Raw genomic sequence first — 24,976 nt, forward strand, 5'->3', positions numbered from 1 at the left:
TAGGCTGCTGCTGAGGACCATGTCTGGGTCCAAGCTGAGATCTGTGTTGATGACCAGTGGCCCATGTTGTTACCAAAGGCCAGAAATATGCCCAGGGTCTAGGCTGCAAGCTGTGACCATGTTGGTGTCCAAGGACTGTGCTTTCACTGAGGCCATGCACAGTTGAGTGACCAGCACTGTGACCTGGGGCCATTGTGTTATCTGTGTCAGGGTTGCTGCCTAGGGCCATGTCATGGTCCTGAAGCATCCAGGGTCTGTGTTGATATCAATAGCTCCTTATATTATCAAAGGTTGTGCCCCTGCTATGGGTCTGAGCTACCACTTAGCCCATGTTGCCACCAGAGAACATATGGATAGCAGGAGTCTGTGTGCCAACCTGTGGCCAGTTGTGTGTTCAAAGGCCATGTGACTTCCAGGGACATTCTGATCAGAGAGGCCTGTGCTCTCATGTGGGGCTATTATGTCATTTAGTCAAAGGCTGATACTGATGAATATGTCTGCATCAGTGGCCCTACAGCAAACAAGGTCTGAATTGATGTCCAGGTTTCCTGTTAAAATTAAGGGTCATGTAGATGATAAGGTTCTGGTCAGTCACCTGAGACCATCTCAGTATCCCCATCCCATGCTTCTGCTAGGCCTGTAGTGATTTGGAAAGCTTATGCTGCCACATGGGGACTTGGAGACATCTAGGCCCAGGCTGTTGCCTAGGAATATGTCTAACACCATGGCCCTGCAGCAGCCAGGGCCTGGGGTAAGGTCTATGGGTCTTGTTTTCATCAAAGAGCCTGCAGATACATTGTATCTGGTCAGCAATCTGGGACTTTGCTGGTGTCTAAAGGCCATGCCAATAGCAGACCCATACTTACCTGTGTGGTTAGTGTTGCTACTGGAACTATGCTGTTATTTGGTCCTGATATGATGCCAAGGACAATATCTACATCCATCCTTCTGCTACTGGCATCTGTGATTATGTCCATGGCCAGTGTTAGCACAGGGGGTAATAGGAACCACATGTGTGAAAATCGGAGGGCTAAAAGAGAGCCATATGCACACTTCACTGGACCTGGGATATCTGGCCCTGCCCCTATCAAGATACTGCAGTGGGAGAGCTGGTCCTACTCCTCAGAGAAGAGTTGGACTCACACTTGTGAACTATGACCCAATGTTCAGCAATGGGCATGCTATTCACCTGGCCAGCACAATAGACATGACCCTTTGACCCCACTAAGGTTTTCTAGTGGCTTTACCCAGCAGGACTGCATTAGAGGATGAATGAACCACAGGCCTGAGTACCATGTGTTTGGAAGGGTCTACACTTGGCTGTATCTCACAAGAGGGAGGTCTTTTGCCCCTCAACTTGGCATTATTATAAAAAGCCCTTTTGAATAAAGTGCTGACCAGGTGGATAAAGATCCAGTTCCTCCCTAGGCTATTCTCTCTCTCTCTCTCTCTCTCTCTCTCTCTCTCTCTCTCTCAAAATATTTCTATTTTCTGTTGAATATTTCCTGCTGCTCCTACCCAAGTACTACACTGGGGAAAAGTGGGGGTGGGATGGCCCCCCCATAGATGGCACCATTGAACAGGGACAAAGACAAAGACAACAAGAGTAGGATTTGGCCCTGACAGAAAGCAGTTGGGCCTATATGGTTTTTTAGTGAATAACGAAAAGAGAGGCAAGGAGTTTTATCCTCAGTAGAAAAAGAAACAACGGGACTAAAATTATGCCCCAAGAGGCTGCAGAGTAGATTTCTCTCTATCAAGGTCTCTCTCTCTCTCTTTCTCTCTCTCTCTCTATCTCTCTCTCTATCTCTATCTCTATCTCTCTCTCTCTCTCTCTCTCTCTCTCAACTTCTATCTATAAAAATTAGGAAAGTAGGATATAGGAATATAGGGTAAGAAATAATATAAAATAAGATTGAGTAGGAATATTAGGAAGAAAATTTAGGATAAAGATAAGCAACAAGATGTAGGGACTATGTCCTTAATTTTTCAACTATGAGGCTAGGCACACAAGCTTGGAAAAACTGGAGGAAAAGAAAAAATATGCAGAAAAAAGCTTCCAGTGGAAGCTTTGTCCTGGGGACAGCAAAAATGCTAAGTCCAAGCAGCTGAGGAAATAATTTTCCCTCAGGCAAAGGCAAGTGAAATAAATTTTTTCACTCTGCAGATGCTGCCACTGTATGGCAACACCATACCATCAGGATTAGTGTCCTCTTGGCCATGAAGCCAAAATTTAGAGAACAGAACTCCTAGGAAAACTGTTTAGTCTTTCTCTCTCAAAAACTGAAAGCTTTCTTGGGAAAACTTAGCAATTCCTCTCTAAAAAACTAAAAGCCTTTAAGAACTTTCTTTCTCCAATTCTCTTTCTAAATGGGCAAATTTAGACTCCCCTGAAAGAATGCAGGAAGTAACCTATGGTTTGCTCTATGAAAAAACAAAAAGATCTCTTGTTACTAGACAAATCCTCTCTGCTAAGGTCTTTCCCTACAAGCTACTAAAAAAGCAGCTACAACTTCTCCTGCAGCTGGAACACTCAGGAAATTGCAGGCAGAGGAAGCAGTAAAGCTGAGCTGCAGCTTTGGTTGCTGGGGAATCAGAGACTGTGTGCCTGGGGAGGAGACAAGTGGGGACAAGCAAAGAACTGCCCAGGAGAAAAGCTCTCTTTTCTGTCAGAGAAAGGACCTTTCTGAAAAAGCTGTTTCAAGTGCCTTCACTTTCCCTTACTCACCTAGTGAGGAGAGGGAGTGAAGCCCTGAAGGGTCTTAGCCTCTGGCAATAAGCTCCATCTGAGTGTGAACGGACAGACAGATGCTACCCACTGGGGGACAGGATCAGATGAATGGCCTGATTAGGGAAGTACACCTGTCCTAATATGAGTTTAGGGAAAACAAAAACTTCTCCTGATAAAAAAGCAGAAGCTTGATTTCAGTGTGAACACAAACCTCACAGACCCTGTAAACAGAAAGGGGAAGTAGCATACTTTAAAAGCAACATGGAAAATGTAGTTTGAAAAAGTAGCTTGGAAAATGTAGTAATGGCATGATGATACAGAGAAAGGCACCATGGAAAATGTACTTATTTCAGCACAAAATGGCAATAATGTCTATAAACTCATTTTTTTCAGTTTAGAATGAAGTTTCTTTTCAAATCAATGATGGAAAGCTTAATTTTACCTCATGAGAACTAAGAACACGTGAACAAATTCCATCTAAAGAGATAATTAAAGTGCTAATACTGTTTGTCAAGAAGTCACTTTGAAAACTTTAATAAAACAAAGAAAAGTCCACACACTAGAAAATTGCATTGTAGATGGGGATTAAACTCCAGATAATACAGCTGTCTTACTAAAAGTTGAAAAGCTACAACTACAGTCTGAGTTAAATAATGCATGGATAGAGTATATCACAGATACTAGGAGAACTGACATCAAGGATTCAGAAGCTAATATACTAAGTCATGAAACTTCTTCCTCAGAGTAAGCTACTGAAGGATGTACTTCATGAACATCCTTGTCTGAGAGTTTGGTGATGAGTATGGAACAAAGGAATATCAGCTCCAATAAAAAGCTGAACAGAAATGGAGCTCAGAGCCACATCACTTTGTGCTAGTGGCAAATCAATGCAAGCTTCTCTAAGACAGTGTCTAAGAGCTGCACAAGATGTTTTTGCTAAGTACTTTATGACAGCTCAATATGGTAATTTTATCCTCATCCTAAGGCAAGGCTTCTGTGTCAACTGAGTGACGCCAACAGTGTTTGTCTGAATTGAAGCACTCAGGGGAGCTCTTATGAACTTGGGTAAAGGGACAGCCTCCAGTTAGAAAGTATTACCACTGAGTGCATCTCTGTTGGTTCCTGAACATCTGAGAGAACTCGACAGGAAAGGTAACTTTGTGTAAGTGACATTGTCCTGAGAGTGTTTTAGACCTTTAGTTACAAGTGTTACAACTCCATGTCAACAGCACTCACTAAATTCAAGGGTTGAGGGAGATCCATTGACAAATTAGGCTCTTGTTTCCAACTGTCAGAAGAACTTTCATAATGATATCAAAGCTCACTATAAACTCTGAACTTTAATAAAATATCTGAACCTTAGAAATGATTTGTGTACTTCTGGTTTTGTTAATAGTGTAGTTAAGAAACTTGTTTTAGGTGTTAAGTCTCTTATAGATGTTTACTAAGCTCTGCTAAGAGAGTCCAGTTTAAGTTAGTTCCATTAAGAGGGTCTTTCTAATAGTTTTATAATTTTCTCATAAAATAAGGTTGGTAAATAGTGCTTCTAAGAAATCTTTTCTAAGAGATGTGTGAGGTGATAATAGTTCGGAGATCTCTTCTAGATGTTAAGGTTTATAAAGTAGTCCTATAGAATGTAAGTTTAAATAAGAAGTGTAAATATATATAGTAAAGTAAGTTTAGTTTGATAAATGTAGGCTCAAATATATTAGGGTAGAATAAACTTTAGGCATAAGGATATTGTGTAGGCTTAAGTAAGACTTGTGTATGATAGAAATTTAGAGTACAGTAAGTTTTTTTTCCCCAGAGTACAAGCAGAACCTGGGACACAGAAAGCAGTGTCCATAGCAGATTGCAAACCTGGCAGTCTGAGCAGCTCCAGAAGCTCCAGAAGCCACCAACAATGGCAAATGCTAGAGGTAGTACAAATAGAAGTGGACAAGCATTGGTAGTTGAGACCCTTGGGACATCAATGCAGTACAGATGGCAGATGCCTGAGACAGTGAAAGCATCTAGGTTCTGCAAGCTTTCTGCCAAGAGGAAGCCACAGTGAGGAGTAGAGCAGACATGCTAAGCCATGAGAAAGGTGAACAACAGGCAGCGACTTAGAGAACAGAGTGGCTTTCCTCACCTCAAGAAAGGTGAACAATGAGCAGTGGTGACTGCAGAGATCATACTACTGCCAGGGGCAGAGAAGCAGTGTCAGTATAAGACAAGCAGCTGAGATGCACTGGAGCCAGGTTGCTCTGATGGTGAGAGATGTGCCTCAGCTGAAGAGCCAGACTGGGGCTCTATGGGAACTGCTGAGACAGAAGCAGCCTGAGCTGCCAGCATCAGGGTGTAACTGGAATCAAGGAAATGACCTGGGGCTACATGTGGCCATGCAACAGGGCAGCATATGGAGGTTTCTAGGACCTGTGGTACTGAGCACAGGGCCTCCCATGAAGCAGGTAATAGGACCCAAGGAAGCCACAGATCATAGCAGCTGTGTTTCCTCCAAGAGCCAGGGTTACTGTAGTAAAGTCACTGCTCAGCTTGTAGAAGCTGGAGGAAACTTAAGCCCATATGGCATGATGCAATTGAGAGTGCACTAGCCTCATGGGTCCTGGGAACACCCAGTTACAGGAAACACAGACAGAATGGGACTGCAAAAGCTGCAAAAGACTGAACAGAGCTAACAGCAAAAGCCACATAGTTTCTGTTTGCTGGTTGTAAGAAAGTCTCTTTTGAGAGGACTTTATGCTAACCAGCTCTCGTGGAGCTAATATATTTCTGCCCTGAGGCAAAGTTCCTCAGGAAAGAGTGCCATAATATGCTGTTGTAAATGAAAATGCCTCTGAGACTGAGAACAAAAGTTGTAGAGATGCTTGTTTGAACTAAAATTGTTAACTGCAACAAGCTTTTGGTTATGAGAAGTTTCTTCATATTTGGAACACTAATAGCAGAATTTAATTTCTTTTAACTTTTCAGACTTAAGAAGTGGTTTGAACAGGAGTGATTGCATTACAATGGGTCAATTTTGAATTTAGTTATGCATATAGACTGTATCAACCTTGTTGATTCATGAACTGGTATTATGTTAAAAATGGAAGTGTTTAAATAGGAAAGTTTGGGTTTTTTCTAACTAAGCTCAAGATTTAGTTTAAAAAATTATAAAGAATTGGGAGAGTTAATATTCCTCAGTTTATTTAATTTAAAAATATTTTCTGGTTACTTGAGTGGGTTAATGTTATGTTTTGTATAGTTCTATTAAGAAATTCTTCTTGAATGTAGGTTTGTAGGAATTATAATTGTGTGTAGTAATATTTAAGATTATTACATTAACCTATTGGTATTGACTCACAATAGTTTGGTGCAGTTAAGGGATATTTAAGCTTGATGTGAATACATCAGAAGTTTATCCTATTTTTGTTAGCAAGAAATTCAAATGGTTCTATTAAGAGTTTACATTTGGATTAAGTTTCAGAGAATTGTAATTATGTATAGCAATATTTAAATTAGAATTATCTTAACCTGATAATGTTAATAATGAAGCTAAGGGAGTCTTTAAGTTTAATGTGATTACATTAAGGGTTTTATTATTACTATTATTATATTATTTTGAAAAAGGGCTTGGTGCAGCTAAGTCTGCTGTATTCATCTTAGACCAATTCCAAAAAGGATATTCCATCTTTATCATCCTCTACTCCTCCACTGGGAGGAGTGACAGCTATTGCTGCAGGCCGTAGAAATATATCATAAGAACTCAGCTGGTTATGGCAAAGTCACTACCTGGAGGGATCAGGGAATTCCTCCAGAGGAAGCCAAATCCCAAGGAGTTTTTTGGTGTTACTTGGCTTGTTATTTATCAGCTGTATTCTGTTATGAAAATCATGTGTGCCTTCATAGTTCTTCCAATTGACTTTCCCCTAAGAAGGGCTAACAGTGTAGACCGATCACTCTCTGGACGTACACATTCCAGGTATTTGGAGAACAGCCTCAGGAAAGGCTTTCTCTGGAATCAGATTATCTCCCTTAGCCACTTTCAAGGACTATAGGAAGCACCACCCAGATGGGCACCCAACTTCTGAGGATAACAATGATAACAGCCTACCTGCAAGTCTCCTGACTTAAATTCCACAAGGAGACACTGCCCAGGCGGGCACCCAACTTCCAAGGACTAACGATAACAGCCCACATACAAGTCTCCTGACTTACAGTAAATTCCACAAGGAGACACCTCCTAGCAGAGGTGGACATTAAGTAATAGCTTTACACAATTTAGCTTGGACCCTCCCTTTATATACTGGAACTTCCAGGGCACAAAGGGGAGAAGAGAAAAGAGAATGGAAGAACTAGATGGGTAGGAACTTGAGAGGAACAAACTGAGTTGGAGAACTAGATTGAAGGGCTAAAAGAGAGGACTAGAGGAACAAGATGGAAGATGAGGAAGAGCCAGATGGAGAAGAACAAGATGAGGAAGAGCCAGATGAGAGAGGAGATGGGAGAGGAGCTGATAGGGGAAAGAACTAGATACATGAGAACCTAGAAGGGACAGAACTAGATGAAGGAATTAAGATAGAACCTAGAGGGACAGTAGCTAAATATAGAGAAATCAGGCAAGAAAGGAGCTAGACATGAGAGCAGAATAGAAGCTCTGTAGAGAGAGAACTATCACAGAATAATAAAGTGTATAAACTAAGGAGTTTCGTGTACATAGATTCATTTCTTTTCATCAAAGATTAATTATCAGCTGGTTGTAGATTCTTCCCAGACCTTGGGAGGGGACTGTCGAGGAGCTGGACCCCCATAGTCCCCGATAAGCTAAGGAGATTGATGTGAGCTCTTAATTGGGAGCTGTTATAAAATATTAAGAGGAGAAACCTGTTGGAGCCCACTGAGGTTTCCTAGTAGCTTTACCCAGCAGAACAAAATAAGAGGATGTTTGGGCCATGGGCCTGGGTACTAGTTGTTTAGAAAGGTCTACACTTGGCTGTATCTAGCAAGGGGCAGGTCTTTTGCCCCACCCCATGGAATTGTTATAGAAAGCCCTTTTGAATAAAGTTCTGGCCTGGTGGATAGGGATCTAGACCCTCCTGAGGTTCTTCTCTCTCTCTAGATAGATGGATAGATAGATAGATAGATAGATAGATAGATAGATAGATAGATAGATAGATAGATGATATATATAGATAGATAGATATAGATATAGATATAGACATAGATATATAGATATAGATATAGATATAGATATAGATATAGATATAGATATAGATATAGATATAGATATAGATTTCTATCTAATATTTATGCTGCTCCTGCTCAAAAGTCCCCTGGTAAAAAGTGGGGGTGGGATGGCTCCCCACAGAACCTATTGTCAGGGATTCAGGTGGGCTGACCCACAGGGTGTAAGAGTAGAATAGTTGACCCCAAACCCCTTGTCTGCTATGTGGTAGCATAGATGAAAGATGTCATCCCCTACTCACCCTTCCCCATCTGTGACAGGTGAGAGAGGTGGCCCAATGTTTGTGAGACTGTGAGACCTATGTCTGCTCCATACCAGCTTCAGCACACAGGAGAGAGGGTCATGCATCCCCACTTGATAGCACACTAAACATGGTCCTGTTGTCATGGGCACAGTTGTGCCAGGCTTCTGAACATGAAAGCTGGAGATCTGACCCCACCCCCATCACTCATATGCCCTCTATAGCAATCAGAAGAGAGGGTGCTGTGCTTTACCTGGGCAAAACAGTAGAGTTGACCCTGGTAGAGTGAGTGCTGGTGAGCCAGGTCTGAGGAACCAAAAACAGGAGAACTGGCCCTACTCCTTGATATATGCTGCACTGTATGACCTAGCCAAGCCAGTGATGGAGAGCTCACCCATGTTGTGAAGACCAGGGAAAGCTGTTTGAATGACCAGTTTAGCTACAACCCAGTTCCAGAATCAGACCTATGTCTTAGTCCACCCCAACTTTCACTGCATCTATAAACTATTGGAGTGCATGCAGTGAGGAACCTACATATCCAATATTGCAGAATCTCCACCACACAGAACAACAGAACATCTAAATGGAACGTCAGAGAGAGCTTATTATGAATACTATAGTAGAAGCAAATGGCCTTGAAGCAGAGTAACGATTCATAGCAACAAACACTTACAAGTAAAAATCAATAAATTAAAGGGTAAACTGTGTGACTCAAGAGGCTACACTACAGTGTCTTCAAGAAGAACTTCTCCTCCTCCTCCTCCTCCTCCTCCTCCTCCTCCTCCTCCTCCTTCCTCCTCCTCCCCCTTCTCCTCCTCCTCCTTCTTGTACTTCTAATTCTTGGGTTTGATTTAAATTTTGTTTTCTTTCATTGGAGAGGTTTCATGGCCAGCAGCAGGTAAGAGGTAATGGGGAGTTAAGTGGGACCAGGATGCAAGATGTGACATCTCAAAAGTATCAATAAATGTTAAATAGAGGGAAAAAGAAATTTAATAATAAAAAGGTGTGGCTAGAAAAATTCTAAAGTAAAAAACAAAATCCTCCAATCACCAAAGTAGGTCAGTTCAGGCTTTCTCTCCATCATTGCCAGTAGTCTATTGTGGAGGTATCTTTGTGGATTTCTGGGGTCCTCTCTAGCACTTTGCTTCTTCCTATTCCCATGGGGTCTTCATTTATCATGGTCTCTTTTTCCTTGTTCTCTCTCTCTGTTCTTGATCCAGCTGGGGTCTCCCATTGGTGAGAAAGAGGAGGGATTGTTGAGACCATGATTGGAAAAAGCACAGGGACAAATAGCCAAACTAGTGGAAACACATGAGCTATGAACCAATAGCTGAGGAGCCCCCAAATGGATCAGGCCCTCTGGATAAGTGAGACAGTTGATTAGTTTGAATTGTTTGGGAGATCCCCAGGCAGTGGGACCAGGACCTGTCCTTAGTATATGAGCTGGCTGTTTGGAGCCTGGGGCCTATGCAGGGACACTTTGCTCAGCCTGGCTGAAGCGGGGAGGGGACTGGACCTGCCTCAACTGAATCTACCAGGCTGAGCTGAATCCCCAGGGGAGTCCTTGCCCTGGAGGAGATGGGAATGGGGGGTGGGCTGGAGGGAGTGCACAGGGGCGGGAGGAGGGAGGACAGGAGAACCCGTGGCTGATATGTAAAATTAAATTAAATTATAAAATAAAAAAAAGAAAAAGGAAAAAATCCTGGTACCCAAATCAACTAGAAGCCCCCTGAAAAAAATCACAGGCCACACCAAAACATCACAACTTCAGGGAGGATTTATACCATGGGATTCCCTTCACACTTTTAGTCTACACCCACCCTATCCCCAATCCCTCCACAGCTGAGTACAGTGTCCCTACATGTAATGTAGGCAGAGACCTCTCTGCTTCCCAAGTGGCTACCCCATCCATCAGAAGTCTATTTCACAACAGGAGTGGACACCCTCTGCTCAGAGACAGTCCACATAGTCTGGAAGATCACAGAAGAAACACAAGAAAGAAAGCACCCATCCAACAAAGTAAGATGCAGAAGTCAACATGTAGACCAATAATCATCTCAAACACAGATGGCTCAATACCAATGTAAGAACACAACAACATCCAAGTCACTTTGCCACCTCCAGAGCTAAGCTATATTACTACAGCAAATCCTTAATATTCCAACCCATCTGAAGCACAAGAAGAAGACCTTAAAATCAACTTAATGAAGATGATAGAGGTCCTTAAATGGGAAGTGTATAAATCCATTAAAGAAAGCAAAGAAAAAGAAAGAGTTGAAGGAAATCATTAAAATTTCCTGAAAATGAAAATGAGAGTAATAAGATAGATCCATCAATCAAAGAAGATGTTAAATCTAAAAAATTCCTGACAAAAAATCAAGGAAATCTGGGATACCATGAAAGGTTCAACCTTAAGAATAATAGAAATCAAAGGAGAAGAATCCCCACTCAATGGCCCAGAAAATATATTCAACAATATCATAGAAGAAAATCATTTTAACCTAAAGAAGGACATGGCTATCAAGGTATAGGAAGCTTACAGAAAATCAAACAGACTGGAAAGGAAAAACAAGTGCCCTCACCACATAAATATCAAACACTAAGGACACAGAACAAAGAAATCATACTAAAACCCACAAAAGAAAAAGAGCAAATAAATAATAAAGGCAGAACTATCAGAATTACACCTGATTTATTGGTGGAGACTATAAGTCCGAAGAGCCTAGACACATGTCCTACATACATTAACAGACCACAGAATGTGGCACTTTCAATAACCATAGATGAAGGAAAAAAAGATAGTCCATGATAATAAAAATTTAAACAATATCTATCTACAAATTCAGCCGTACAGATGGTACTGAAAGGAAAACATCAATCAAAGGTGGCTAATTAATCCTAAGAAAGCACAGAAAATAGTGGCACACCAGAAAAAACAAAATAAAGGAAGTATACACACACACACACACACACACACACACACACACACACACATTGCCAGCAACAACAACAAAATAACAAGCATTAACAGTGTTTGGTCAGTGATTTCTGAAAATATCAACAGACTCACTTCCCCAGTAAATATACACAGACTAACAGGCTGGATTCAAAAGCAGGATACATTCTTCAGCTGTATAAAAGAAACACATCTTAAAATCAAAGACAGACATTACCTCAGAGTAAAGGGCCAGAAAAAAAAATTTCAAGCAAATGGACCCAAGAAGCATGCTTTTGTATCCAATTTACTTTCTAACAAAATAAGCTTTAGACCAAAATTCATCAAAAGAGATGGGGAAACACACTACATCCTCATCAAAGGAAAAATTAACCAAGGTGATGTTTCTTTTCTTAATATCTATGCTCCAAATAAAAGGCGACCCATGTTTGAAAGAGAATCATGACTAAAATTTAAATCACATATCAACCCTCACATGTTGATAGTGGGATACTTCAATATCCCTCTCTCACCAATAGATAGGTCTTCCAGACAAAGACTAAACAGAGAAAAACTCGAGTTACCAGAAGTTATAAAACAAATTGACCTAATAGATGTCTACAGAACATTTCACCCAAACACAAAAGAATATGCCATCTTCTTAGCATGTCACAGAATTTTCTCCAAAATTGGTCACATACTTGGACACAAAGCAAGTCTCCACAGATACAAGAAAATTAAAATAACACCCTGTTATCATACTACCATGGAATAAATCTATATTGCAACAACTGAAAAACTACAATTCAATGAGGAAATTCCTCTCTACTGAATGACTACTTGATCAAGACAGAAATAAAGAAATTAAAGGCTTTCTGTAATTCAATGAAAATGAATACACAACATACCAAAACTTATGAGACACTATGAAAGTGTTATCAAAAAATTAGAGAGATATTATGTTAGCTATGTAACAGCACACCTGAAAACTCTAGAAAATTAGAGGCAAACACACCCAAGAGAAGTAGACTGAATGAAGGAATCAGAAGGCTGAAATCAATAAAATAGAAACAGGGGTAACAACAGAAAAAAAACTCAATGAAATAAAGAGTTGATTCTTTGAGAAAATCAACAGGACAGAGAAAACCATATCCAAATGAACTAAAAGACAAAGAGAATGTCCAAATCAACAAAATGATAAAAGCATAGGGGAAAAAGTAGAAACACAAAGAATCACCAGGTCATTCTTTAAGAACCTGTACTTCTCAAAATTGGAAAATAAAAAAGAAATAAATAATTTCTTTGATAGATATTTTTAAGACAAATTCAAGTCCTTTGTAAATGAAAATTATAACATGCACTTGAAAATACATAGACAAATAGCAATGTAAAATGGATAGAAATTAAAGGATATGAAATGAATAGTGGAACTAGAGAAAAACATTAAAACATAAACTGGCTTAGGAAAATGTAGCTGAAATCTGTGACATGAGCATTTTGCATTCCTTAAAAGGTCTGTATGATAAAAATTCTATTCAATTTTGTACTTAGTTCTGTCATATGATATTCACATCATTGAGTTCATCTGGCCAATCTTTGGTTTCAATAGTGTGAATCATGTGTCCATCAATTTGTTCAATCATCTAATAATCACTGAAGACTCACTCTCACATAGTTGGGCATTGGACAGACAACAACAAATAAACTGTATTTTCTTTGATCATGGGACTTAATGTATTTTTGATGCATGCTCATAATAAAGTAGCTGATAAGCTATTGTATTACAGGAGAGTGCCTAAGAATTCCAATATTCTTCATCTTCTGGAAACCTCCATCCATATCACTCTTCAGCCCCTCCCTTCAGTCATGGAAGGAAACCATTCAAACATACAATGAATCTCTAAGAGTATTTCATGAAATTTGAGATTCATACATATTGACATATATTGCATGAGCTTATTTTGTAAGACACAACACTGAATTTAAATGGTAACCAACCTGGTCACCCCATTTCAGAGGTTTTATATAAGCCAACAATCAAATGAGTCACAGAGAATTGCTTATTTTCTAGAGTTTTATAGTCCATTTCTGCCATAAAATACCATAATACCATTTTATTTATTGGTTGGCTGATTTTTAAATAAAAACTGGTGATAAAATATTTGTACCTAGTTAAAAAATTACCCCGGTCATTTGATTCATTAAACTTGTTATTTCACAGTGCCTCTGAGGCAGCAAACTGAATACTACACACAGCAGCCCTGATAACACACATGTATAAGATGTTTAATCAAAAAACCAAAAGCTCAAATCAACTGAATCTATTCACAGAGGGTGTTAAGTCCTTTCTAACAGAAGCCTAAAGTGAATCATAAAAACTGTTTCTTCCCTTTCTATCTAAATAAATGTGCTGGAATTCAATGACTAAATCCTCCTCTTAGGGCTTCCACCAGAGCAGTTCTGCCTCTGACTAGATAGAGGGCTAAGAAACCTGCACTAAGCCTGGCAGTGGTGGTGCATGCCTTTGATCCCAGCACTGAGGTGGCAGAGGCAGGCAGATCTCTGTGAGTTCGAGGCCAGCCTGGTCCACAGAGCAAGCTCCAGGGCAGCCAGGGCTACACAGAGAAAACCTGTCTCAAAACAAACAAAACAGAAAAGGAAAGAAAGGAGGGATGGAGGGAGAGAAGGAGGGAGGGAGGGAGAGAGGGAGAGAGGGAAGGAGGGAGAGAGGGAGAGAAGGAGGGAGGGAGGGAGAGAGGGAGGGAGGGAGAGAGGGAGGGAGGGAGAGAGGGAGGGAGGGAGAGAGGGAGGGAGGGAGAGAGGGAGGGAGGGAGGAAAGAAGGAACAGAGGGGGAGGAAGGGAGAGAGAGAGAGAGAGAGAGAGAGAGAGAGAGAGAGAGAGAGAGAGAGAGGCTTGCATGCACACAGATGGATACTGTGTGAACATAAATGTGACTGTGACTTTCCTTTCTCCTTCATCCATAATGACATCGGAAGCCCCTATCTACAACTTGAAAACATTTAATTTCCCAAATACATTTGGGGAAGTTCTTTGAAGACAGTTGTATACACCCTTCTGTGTATTTTCTGGCCTGGAACTCACCATAGCTCAGGCCGGCATCACAGTCAAAGCAATCCTTCTGCCACAGCCTCCCACACAATGAGATTACTGGTGTGAACTACCACATCTAGCTTTCTTTCTTTCTCTTTTCTTTCTTTTCCTTTCCTTTTCTTTCTTTCTTTCTTTTTTTTTTGTTTTTTGTTTTTAGAGAGACAGGGTTTCTCTGTGGGTATCCCTGGCTGTCCTGGGACTCGCTCTGTAGACCAGGCTGGAACTCAAACTTACAGAGATCCACCTACCTCTGCCTCCTGAGTACTGGGATTAAAGGCATGTGGCATCCCCATCCTTCTGGAGTAAGTATTTTAAATAATAATTTCTAAATAATTTTTGAGATCCCTGGACCCCACTTTGAGAAACACTGCTAAATAGTCCAGATAAAATTCAGTGTTTTATTTTAATGTAAAACAATGATTCCATATAAACAAAAAATGGAAAAAATCAATAAATTCCTTAAAGAAAGCCAAGAAAACTATGAAAATGCAATTAAACAGGTGAGGAAAACAGTTCAAGACCCGAAAAGGAAATAGAAACAATGAAGAAGACACAAACAGAGGGAATACTAGAAACAGAAAATCTGAGTAAACAAACAGGAAGCACAGATGCAAGCATAACCAGCAGAATTCAAGAGATGGAAGAGAAAATCTCTGGTGTAGAGTATACAATAGAGGAAATAGTTTCATCAGTCAAAGAAAATACCAAAGCTAAAAAAGTCATAACACAAAATGTCCAGGAAATTTGAGACACCATGGGAAGACCAAACCTAAAAATAATAGGGATAGAAGAAGGAAAAGAATACCAACTCAAAGGCACAGAAAATATATTCAACAAACTCACAGAAGAAAACTTTACAAACTTAGAGAAGGAAATACCTATGAAGATACAAGAAGCCTATAGAAAACCAGACTATTCCCCCCAAAAGAGTCCCCTTGTCACATAATAATTAAACAACTAAACATATAGAACAAAGAAAGAATATTAAAAGCAGCAAAGGAAAAAGGCCAAGTGACCCATAATAACACCCAACTTCTCAATGGAGACTTGGAAACCCAGAAAGACCTGGACAGATGTAATGCACAAACTAAGAGACCATGGATGCAAGCCTAGACTAATATACCCAGCAAATCTTTCAATCACCATAGGCAGAGTGAACAAGACATTCCAACACAAAACCAGATTTAAACAATACTTATACAGAAACCCAGTCCTACAGAAAGCACTAGAAGGAAAATTCCAACCTAAGGAAGTCATATACACCCAAGAAAACACAGGCAATAGATAATCCCACAAAAGTAAATCCCAAAGAAGAGAAATGCACACACACTACCACCAAAAGAAAACAGGAATTAACAATCACTGATCATTAATCCCTTAATATCAATGGAGTTAATTCACCTATAAAAAGACACAGGCTAACAGAATAGATAAGAAAGCAGGACCCATCTTTCTGCTGCATACAAGAAACATAACTCAACTTCGTAGACACTACCTCAGAGTAAAAGGCTGGGAAAAGTCTTTCCAATCAAATGGTATTAAGAATCAAGCTGGTGTAGCTATCCTAATATCCAACTAAATAGACTTCAAACTAAAATCAATCAAAAGAGATTGAGAAGGACATTACATACTCATCACAGGAAAGAGGTACCAAGATGAAGTTTCAGTACTGAACATTTATGCCCCAAATACAAGGGCATCCACATATGTAAAAGAAACATTAATAAAGCTTAAATCACACATCAAACCCCACACATTAATAGTGGGAGACTTCAATACCCCACTCTCCCCACTGGACAGATCTGCCAAATGGAAACTTAACAGAGAAATAAAGGGTTTAACTGATATGATGACTCAAAGGGACTTAATCAATATCTGCAGAACATTCCACCCAACAAAAAAGAATATACCTTCTTCCCAGCACCCCATGGAACCTTCTCAAAAATAGACCACATACTCAGTAACAAAGCAAATCTCAACAGATATTTGTAATTGGCAGAACCTGGAAACAACCTCGATGTCCCTCAACTGAATAATGGATTAAGAAAATGTGGTATTTACCCAATGGTGTACTACTCAACAGAGAAAAACAATGACATCATAAGGCTTGCAGGCAAATGGATGGAACTAGAAAATATCATCTTGAGTGAAGTAACCCAGACTCAGAAAGACAAGCATGGTATATACTCACTCATAAGTGGATACTAAATGTAAAGCAAAGAATAACCACACTGCAACCCACAGCTCCAGGGAGACTAGCTAATAAGGAGGACCATAGGAAAGACACAGGAATCACCCAGCAATGGAGAAACAGATGAGATCTACATGAGTAAACTGGGAGTAAGAGGGGTTAATAAAGGGCAAGGGAGGGGGAATGAGAGCTTAGGGGAGCTGGAGGTTTGAGCTGGATCAGGAACAGAGAAGGAGAACAAGGAAAGACATACCACAATAAATGAAGGCACCATGGAAATAGGGAGAAGCAGAGTGCTAGGGAGGTCACTGGGAATCCACAAAGATGACTCCACCATAGACTACTGGCAATGGTTGAGAGGGTGCCTGAACTGAACTACTCTGGTGATTAGATGGTTGAATATCCTAACTAACATCATAGAACCCTCATCCAGTGACTGATGGAAGCAGATGCAGAGATCCACAGGACGGTCCCAGGCAGAGCTCCAGGAATCCAATTGATGAGAGAGAGGAGGGATCATATGAAAAAGAGATATCGAGACCATGATTGGAAAAAGTACGGAGACAACTACCCAAACTAGTGGAAACACATGAACTGTGGACCAGTACCTGAAGACCACCCATGGAACTGGACTAGGCCCTCTGGATAAGTGAGACAGTTGTTTAGCTTGAACTGTTTAGGGGACCCGCAGGCAGTAGGACTGGGACCTGTCCCTAGTACATGAGCCAGCTTTTTGGAACCTAGTACCTTGGTGCAGGCAGGAGGGGCTTGGACCTGCCTCAACTGAATGCACCAGGCTCTCTTGACTCTCCATGGGAGACCTTGCCTTGGAGGATCTGGGAATGGGGGATGGGTTGGGGGAAAACTGGGAGGTGGGAGGAGGGAGGACAGGGGAATCTATGGTTGATATGTAAAATGAATAGAAAATCTCTTAATAAAAATAATGGAATAAAAAAGAAAAACACATCAAAAAGATCATCCACCATGATCAAGTAGGCTTCATCCCAGAGATTTGGGAATGGCTCAACATAAAAAAATCTGTCAAATGTAATACAACATAAAAAATTTTAAAAATGAACAAACTGTAAAAAACCCTCATGATTATCACATTAGATACTGAAAAATCCTTTGATAAAATCCAAAAATATTTCTTGATAATTCTTGAAGAGATCAGGGATACAGGGACAGACCTAAGCATAATGAAGGTAATTTTCAGCAAGCTATAGCCAACATCAAATTAAATGGAGAAAAACTCTAAGCAGTTCTGCTAAAATCAGGAATAAAGCAGGGCTTCAACTCACTGTCTCCATATATATTCAAAATAGGACTTGAAATTTTAGCTAGAGAAATAAGACATCTGACATAGATCAAGGAATGTAAATCTGAAAGGAAGAAATCAAGTATTGCTACTCTCAATTGACACGATATTATAAGCAAACCAAAATTAAAAAATTACCATGAGCTGAGCAGCAGTGGTGCATGCCTTTAATCCCAGCACACAGGAGGCAAAGCCTGATGAATCTCCATGAGTTTGAGGTCAACCTGGTCTACAGAGAGAGATCCCGGGCAGGCAACAAAGCTACACAGAGAAAATCTGTTTTAAAAAAATACCATGGAACTCTTAATGCTGAAAGACAGCCTCAGGAAAGTGGATGGATATACAATTAACTTTAAAAAAATCTGTAACACTGCTGTATACAAATCATAGATGAGTAGAGAAAGTAATCAGAGAAAACAACACCCTTCAAAATAGCCAAAAAGAATATAAAGTACATTGATATAATCCTAACCAAGCAAGTGAAATGCCTGTTTGACAAAAAAACTTTAAGTCATTGAGGAAAGAAATTAAAGAAGGTATCAGAAGATGAAAGGACTTACCATGTTAGTGAATCATTGGAATTAAAAATGGCAGTTCTACCAAAATGAATCTACTGGAATCAATGCAACTCCATTAAAATTCAAGCATAATTCTTTAAGGATCTTGAAATGACAATGTTCAATTTCATATGGAAAAGCAAAATACCCAGGATAGCTAAAACTGTCCTAAACAATAAAAGTACCAGAGGTATAACTATCCCTGACTTCCAGCACTACTATAGTACTATAGTAAGAAAAACCCCTTGAAGTTGGCATTAAAAACAAACATGGTCATCAATAGAATCAAATTAAGGTCTCAGTTATAAATCTACTCACCAATAGACACCTAGATATTGATAAAGAATACAGAAATACACAATGGAAAAAAAGAAAGCATCTTCAACAAATGGTGCTGGTCTAACTGTATGTCTGCATGTAGAAGAATGCAAATAGACCTGTACTTATAACCCTGCAAAAAAAACCTAAAGTTCAGGTGGATCAAAGCCTCATCATAAAACCACACTGAATGAAAAAAAGAAGAATTGGAGAATAGCCTTGAATGTATTGAAACAAGAGAGAATTTCCTAAACAGAACACTCATAGCACAGGAACTAAGTACAAAAATTAATAAATTGTACCTCATAAAACTGAAAAACTTCTGCAAGACAAAGGACAGGGCAAACCATCAATTAGACATAACAGAATCCTAAAGAATGGAAAAGATTATGAACAACTTCACCTTGTATTATGGGCTAATATCCAAAATATATAAAGAATTTAAGTAACTAGACACAAACAAACCAAATAATTCAATTAAAAAATGGGGTACAGATATAAAGAGAGAATTCTCATCAGATGAATCTCAAATGGCTGAGAAACATGGAGAAAAAATGTTCAACATTCTTAACCACCATGGAAATAAAAATCAAAACTATTTTGAGATTCCATATTACACCTGTCTGAATGTAAGATCAATAACACAAATAAGAACTCATGCTGGAGAGGATGTAGAGCAAGGGGAGCATTCCTCCATTGCTGATAAAAAAAAAAGTGAAAACCTTGTGAGGCTAATTTAGAAATCAATATAGATGTTTCTAAGAAAATTGAGACTCAATCTATGTCAAGATTCAGCCACTCTTGGGCATAGACTCAGTTCATGTCCCCATCCTACACAAGGACATTTTCTCAATTATGTTCATATTGGCATTTTTCATGGCACCTGGAAACTGGAAACAATACATATGAGCATCACCAAAAGAATAGATAGAGAAAATGTGGTATATTTACAAAATGAATTCTTACTGAGTTGTTAGAAAAAATGACATCATGAAATTTGCAGACTAATGAATGGAACTAGACAAATATCATACAGAGTGAGACAATCCAGACCTAGAAATATAAACATAGCATGTTCTTATTTGTAAGTGCATATTAGCTGCTAAGTAAAGGATAATCATACTACAATTCAAAGACCCATAGAGGCTAAATAAGAAAGGATCTAGGGGATCACATGGCTCTCCCTATGAGTGGTAATAGAATGGATTTTACAAGTGGACTGGTAGAGGGTGAAGATGTGAACAGGAGTGGCCACATGGGGAGGGAGGAATAGAGAGAGAGAATGTGGAGAGACAGCTGGAATAGGGGGCATTTAGGAGACCATGAGGAAACCTAGTGCATTGGAAACTTCCTAGGACCTATGAGAATAACACCAGCAAGGACTCCTATTTGTGGTGGTAATCTAATTATACTGAAATGTGATTTTGATTGTATGTTAATAAATAAAGTTTCCCGGGGGTCAGAGCTATTAGAGCCATAGCAAAAGTGTGGCGGTGGTGGCACACGCCTTTAATCCCAGAAAGCCAGCCTTTAATCCCAGGGAGTGGTGGTAGAAAGCAAAAAGATATATAAGGCGTGAGGACCAGAAACTAGAAGCATTTGGCTGGTTAAGCTTTCAGGCTTTGGAGCAACACAGTTCAGCTGAGAGCTATTGGGATGAGGACACAGAAGCTTCCAGTCTGAGGAAACAGGACCAGCTGAGGAACTGGTGAGGTGAGATAGCTGTGGCTTGTTCTGTCTCTTTAAATAGACTAACAGACAGGAAATAGAGCCCTGATTCAGGAAGCTGGGACACCGCAGGCGGAAGGGTGAGATTTTGGCTCTGAGCTCTGACCTCTCGGCTTTCTCTTTTGCATTATTTCTGTGTTTCTTATTTAATAAAATGGTTGGTTACATCTATACCTATTAATGGAGGATATGGATCCTTAAGAAGTCATCTTCTGTAACTAGGCTAAGTTCCAACAACAAAATCTTCAGCGTACACCTGTGCTACCTGCAAGATGCATTGTTGCAGTGGCAACTCAGATCTTCAAAGATGACCAACTAATGATTAGTCTATTGTGAAATCCAAGCCATGAAAAAGAATCCATGATAGACACCATCTGGATGGCCAGGAATGACAATTTGGATGGCTCAATAAGGCAAAATAAAAAATAATTGAGAGGGGGGAAGAAATGAATGAAAGAAAGAAGGAAGAGAGAGAAAGGAAGGAAGGAAGGAAGGAAAGAAGAAAAATAAGTCAATAGCTGTTCTGCTATACCCATAGAAAAGTGCCTAGTCCAATCATCATCAGAAAGGCTTCCTACTATAGCTTAGAGGACAAGACACAGATACCCATACCTGAACATTAGGCAGAGTTTCAGAAATCTGCAAAAGAGGAGAAGGAAGGATGTATGAGCCAGAGTTGTCAAGGACACAATGAGAATACAGCCCATAGAATCAACTAAGCAGTCCTCATAGGGGATCACATAGATTGAAGTCACAATCACAGAGCCTGCATGGGTCTGTACTAGATCCTATGCATATATGTTAAGAGTTTTTAGCTTGTAGTTTTATTGGGACTTTTAGCAGTGGAAGTGGGGATGTGTCTGACTCTATTGTCTGCTCTTGGGACCCTTTTCTGCTTACCAGGTTTCCTTGTCCTCCTTGTTATGAATGTTTGTTTGTAGGCTTATTGCATCTTGTTATGGCATGTTCATTTGATATCCCTGGAAGACCTACTGTTTTCTGAAGGCAAACAAAGGAGGAGTGGATGAGAGGAGGGGGCAGAGAGGAAAGCTGGGGTAGGAACAAGGAGAACTGGATAGAGGGGAGGTTACTATTGGGATGTAGATTATGAGAGAAGAATAAAAAAGACTAATAAACAAAAGTTTGCAAAAAGTTCTGTGAAAGACAAACAAAAAACAAACTAAAATAAAACAAAACAAAAATAGGGGAAAACTCAACTAAAATGGTATTAATGCCAATTTCTGGATGATGAGACTCCTCGGGTTCTTCATGAGTTTTAGGTGTTTCCTAATTTACAATAACCACAGGAGCACTATAATCTTTGCAGAAGGAATTCACTACCCTTTCTGATTAGAAATTCTCTATATAGTAAACTCTCAAGTGCTTCTTGATGAGAATAGTTTCTGATAAATGCATCATTAGTGAATTCTATCATTGTACAAGTACAATATACTTCACGCCTTTAATCCCAGCACTCGGGAGGCAGAGCCAGGCGGATCTCTGTGAGTTCGAGGCCAGCCTGGGCTACCAAGTGAGTTCCAGGAAAGGCGCAAAGCTACACAGAGAAACCCTGTCTCAAAAAAAAACCAAAAAAAAAAAAAAAAGTACAATATACTTACAGAAACCTACATGGTCTTTCATACTGCATATGCAGGCTATACTGGACAGATTATTATATATGTTGTCAGTCACTTACCAACATGTTATATAGGCCATAATAATATATCTGTGGGCAGACTAAGTGCCAGTCTGTTTTGTCTTTTTATCCCCCAACTCTATTGAAATTATTCACTATATATTTTCTTTAGTGTCTTTGATTGAGACTATGTTGAATTAGGCTAATGGAGAGGATAGTGCTTATTGTGGTTTTTCCAAACATGGATTTTGTCTGAGGGTAAAAAAATGAGGTACTCTCAGAAAACTTTATATCTAACTTATACATAAGACACTGGGAATTTTATTTTCATTAAATTTGGCCTTTAAACTGATTTTAAAAAAACATCTACCCCTCTGTATAGTCACTGTAGATATGATCAAACAAATTCAACTTGAAACTGCTCATGTAAAGAAGTCTGAAACATTTTCACACAATAAATATTTATAGTATCTTTAGGATTTTTAGGTAGTTCAAAACTGGTCAAATAGAACATAAAAATAGCAAGAGGATGCTGGGCTAGGAGTACATGTTTGCAGTTGCAGCTTTTTGAGAAGGCTGGTGCAGTATTGCTTAGGCTCAGGAAACTACAACCATTCTGGGAAACATGGTTATGCCAGCTAATTTCTGTGTTAATGTGATACAAGGAACAAAGAATGTAAATGAGAAAATCTCTCCATGGAATAGTCCTGTAGGCAAGTCTGTAGGATAATTTTTTGATTTGTGGTTGATGTTGGAGGGGCCAGCTCACAGTGGGCAGTGCCACCTCTTTGCAGGTGGCCCATGATTGGTATAAGAAAGCAGGCTGAGCAATTCATGAGATAAAGAAAGCATGGACCTTTCATGGCCTACACATCTGTCCCAGCCCTGACTGCCTTCCAATGATAGACAGTGATGTGGAAATGGTAGCTGTAGTAAGCCTTTTCTTTCCCCCAAAATAAATAGGAAGTAGTGACAAACATGGAAATGTCAGCCATCTGCCTTGACCAACAAACAATGTATGTACATCTTGAAGGTTACACAGCATTCAGTACATACATATGACAATTGAGTGTTCATCAAATGTTTTGTTTCAAATGGTAGAGATGTTAATTATGTTTATCATTATACACAATTTATATGTAAATAATTGCATGAAAGCCTCTAAATGCTATATTATGTGCACATATATTTGCTTAAATACATTTTTCAATAAAGCATAGTCCATGTTGATAACTTTTTGAAGTGTTATCAATGAGAATTTCCATTATGAGCTAGAATTTCGAAGATGAACCAACAGAAATGCAAACTCTACTGACCTGAAACCGAAAAACAATACTGTGAAGCAACAATCAGAATCAAAGTGTCCACAGTACACTGGGGCTAACAGTTGTAATACATTTAGATGTAAACAAAAGTGAATGTGGGATGAGTGTCAGCTTAATGAAAGCACAGGGAACCTCAATACATTGATAAAAAAAAAAGGTCCAGACACAATATATTGCAGCAAAATTGAGGAATTTCAACAGTGTGTGCCTGCTCTCTCTGCTCTACAGCCACCAGTGTTAACATCTGACACTCAGGATCTGAGATTTTGTAGATACATTGCATCTCCTTTTCGAATAAGAATATTAGTTCTCCTATAATTCTCTTAATGTTGTATTTACTCATTAATTAAAAGGGATATTGATCACCTATCTGATATTAATCATGCCCCAAATCTGTAATTGGGCACATGTGAAGCAAAAAAAATTGTGTTGATATAGAATCTAATGCTCACAGATTTATTTTTTTCATACTCATTTTTAGCTCAAGAATGACATTAGGGATTGGTACAGAAATTATTTTTAAAGCAATATATATGTGTGAATATATACTCACATATCTATGTATATATCTATATCTATATACTCACAAATATGTATGTAATATTTGACATGTAATTATATATACTAGTCACACACCTCTATTTCTATGTATGAAAATGTGAACTCTGGTAAGAGACCAAAATTAAGTAACTTCTTTATGAAGGTTTTAGTTATAGTTGCTGATGTAGGAATCCTTGGCACACTCTTGAAGAGACACAGCCTCTTCACTCCAAACTCATGCCAGTGTTGTATATTTGTATTTTCATGTCAGATCATGAGACCCTGTATAATGACAACTTTCAACATAAAGAGATCCATGACGAGACAAGAAAGAGAAACCTGCCTCTCCTACCTTCCATATTAGTGAATTGGAATCTAATATAAGGAAACCATAGTACAATGAAATGCATTAGAAAATACCAAAATAATGATCAAAAAAGGAGGAATTTTTTTCTAGTTCAAATATTACAGAGGGAAATACAGAATAGAATCCCCTTGAGTTTTTCTATACATGATTCAACTTCTAACTCATGACATTTATGCAGAAAAAGAAGTTAATGACTTACCTAAAATCAATTATAGTATTATAAAAATCTTCCTCTACTGGTTCTGGAGTCATGAAAAGAACAAAACCACAGTCAGTCCGCAAATCTCCATCTACCTCTTCATTGTGCTTTATTCTCCAAAAGCAGCTGGTTTCTGTCAAACTGTACAAGATGAGAGAAATAGTGAAAGTACAAAGCTTCTTCATGTCTTCCAGGATCTAAAATTGAACAAAGGTGAAACTTGTTTCTCATGCAAGAAATATCACATATGCATTGAAGTCTACGTGCCTGTTTTATTGCTATTGCTGACTGGGGACCATGTGTATACATCCCAGTTCCTTTTTGTCCATCTGTGCCATTCTTCCTGAATACATTTAGAAAATTCTAGCCTAAGGATTTGCATCTGAGGTCTGCAAAATTTTCATCAACACTGGAAGAAAAACATGTTGTGAGGATCATATTCTGCAGCCCCAGGTGCCATGATTTCATTCATGTCCATGATGTAAATGCCACAGGGACAATCACCTGTTGAGCAGCTTGGGCTCCATCCTGTTTTAACACTCATGTGCATGAAC

General features: G+C 39.3%; 1 protein-coding gene across 1 annotated transcript in view; it reads right to left on the bottom strand.

Moving 5' to 3' along the window:
• The window catches only part of LOC102923244 (vomeronasal type-2 receptor 116-like), a 53,209-nt gene extending 28,602 nt beyond the window's left edge, over positions 1–24,607 (bottom strand). Inside the window, exon 1 of the mRNA XM_076558716.1 lies at positions 24,423–24,607. Coding sequence (XP_076414831.1) covers positions 24,423–24,607 — 185 coding nt within the window. The remainder of the gene's footprint in view (positions 1–24,422) is intronic.
• Between the last annotated feature and the right edge of the window lie 369 nt (positions 24,608–24,976).

The sequence above is a fragment of the Peromyscus maniculatus genome, chromosome 22 (assembly GCF_049852395.1).
Source record: "Peromyscus maniculatus bairdii isolate BWxNUB_F1_BW_parent chromosome 22, HU_Pman_BW_mat_3.1, whole genome shotgun sequence".
Classification (NCBI taxonomy): domain Eukaryota; kingdom Metazoa; phylum Chordata; class Mammalia; order Rodentia; family Cricetidae; genus Peromyscus; species Peromyscus maniculatus.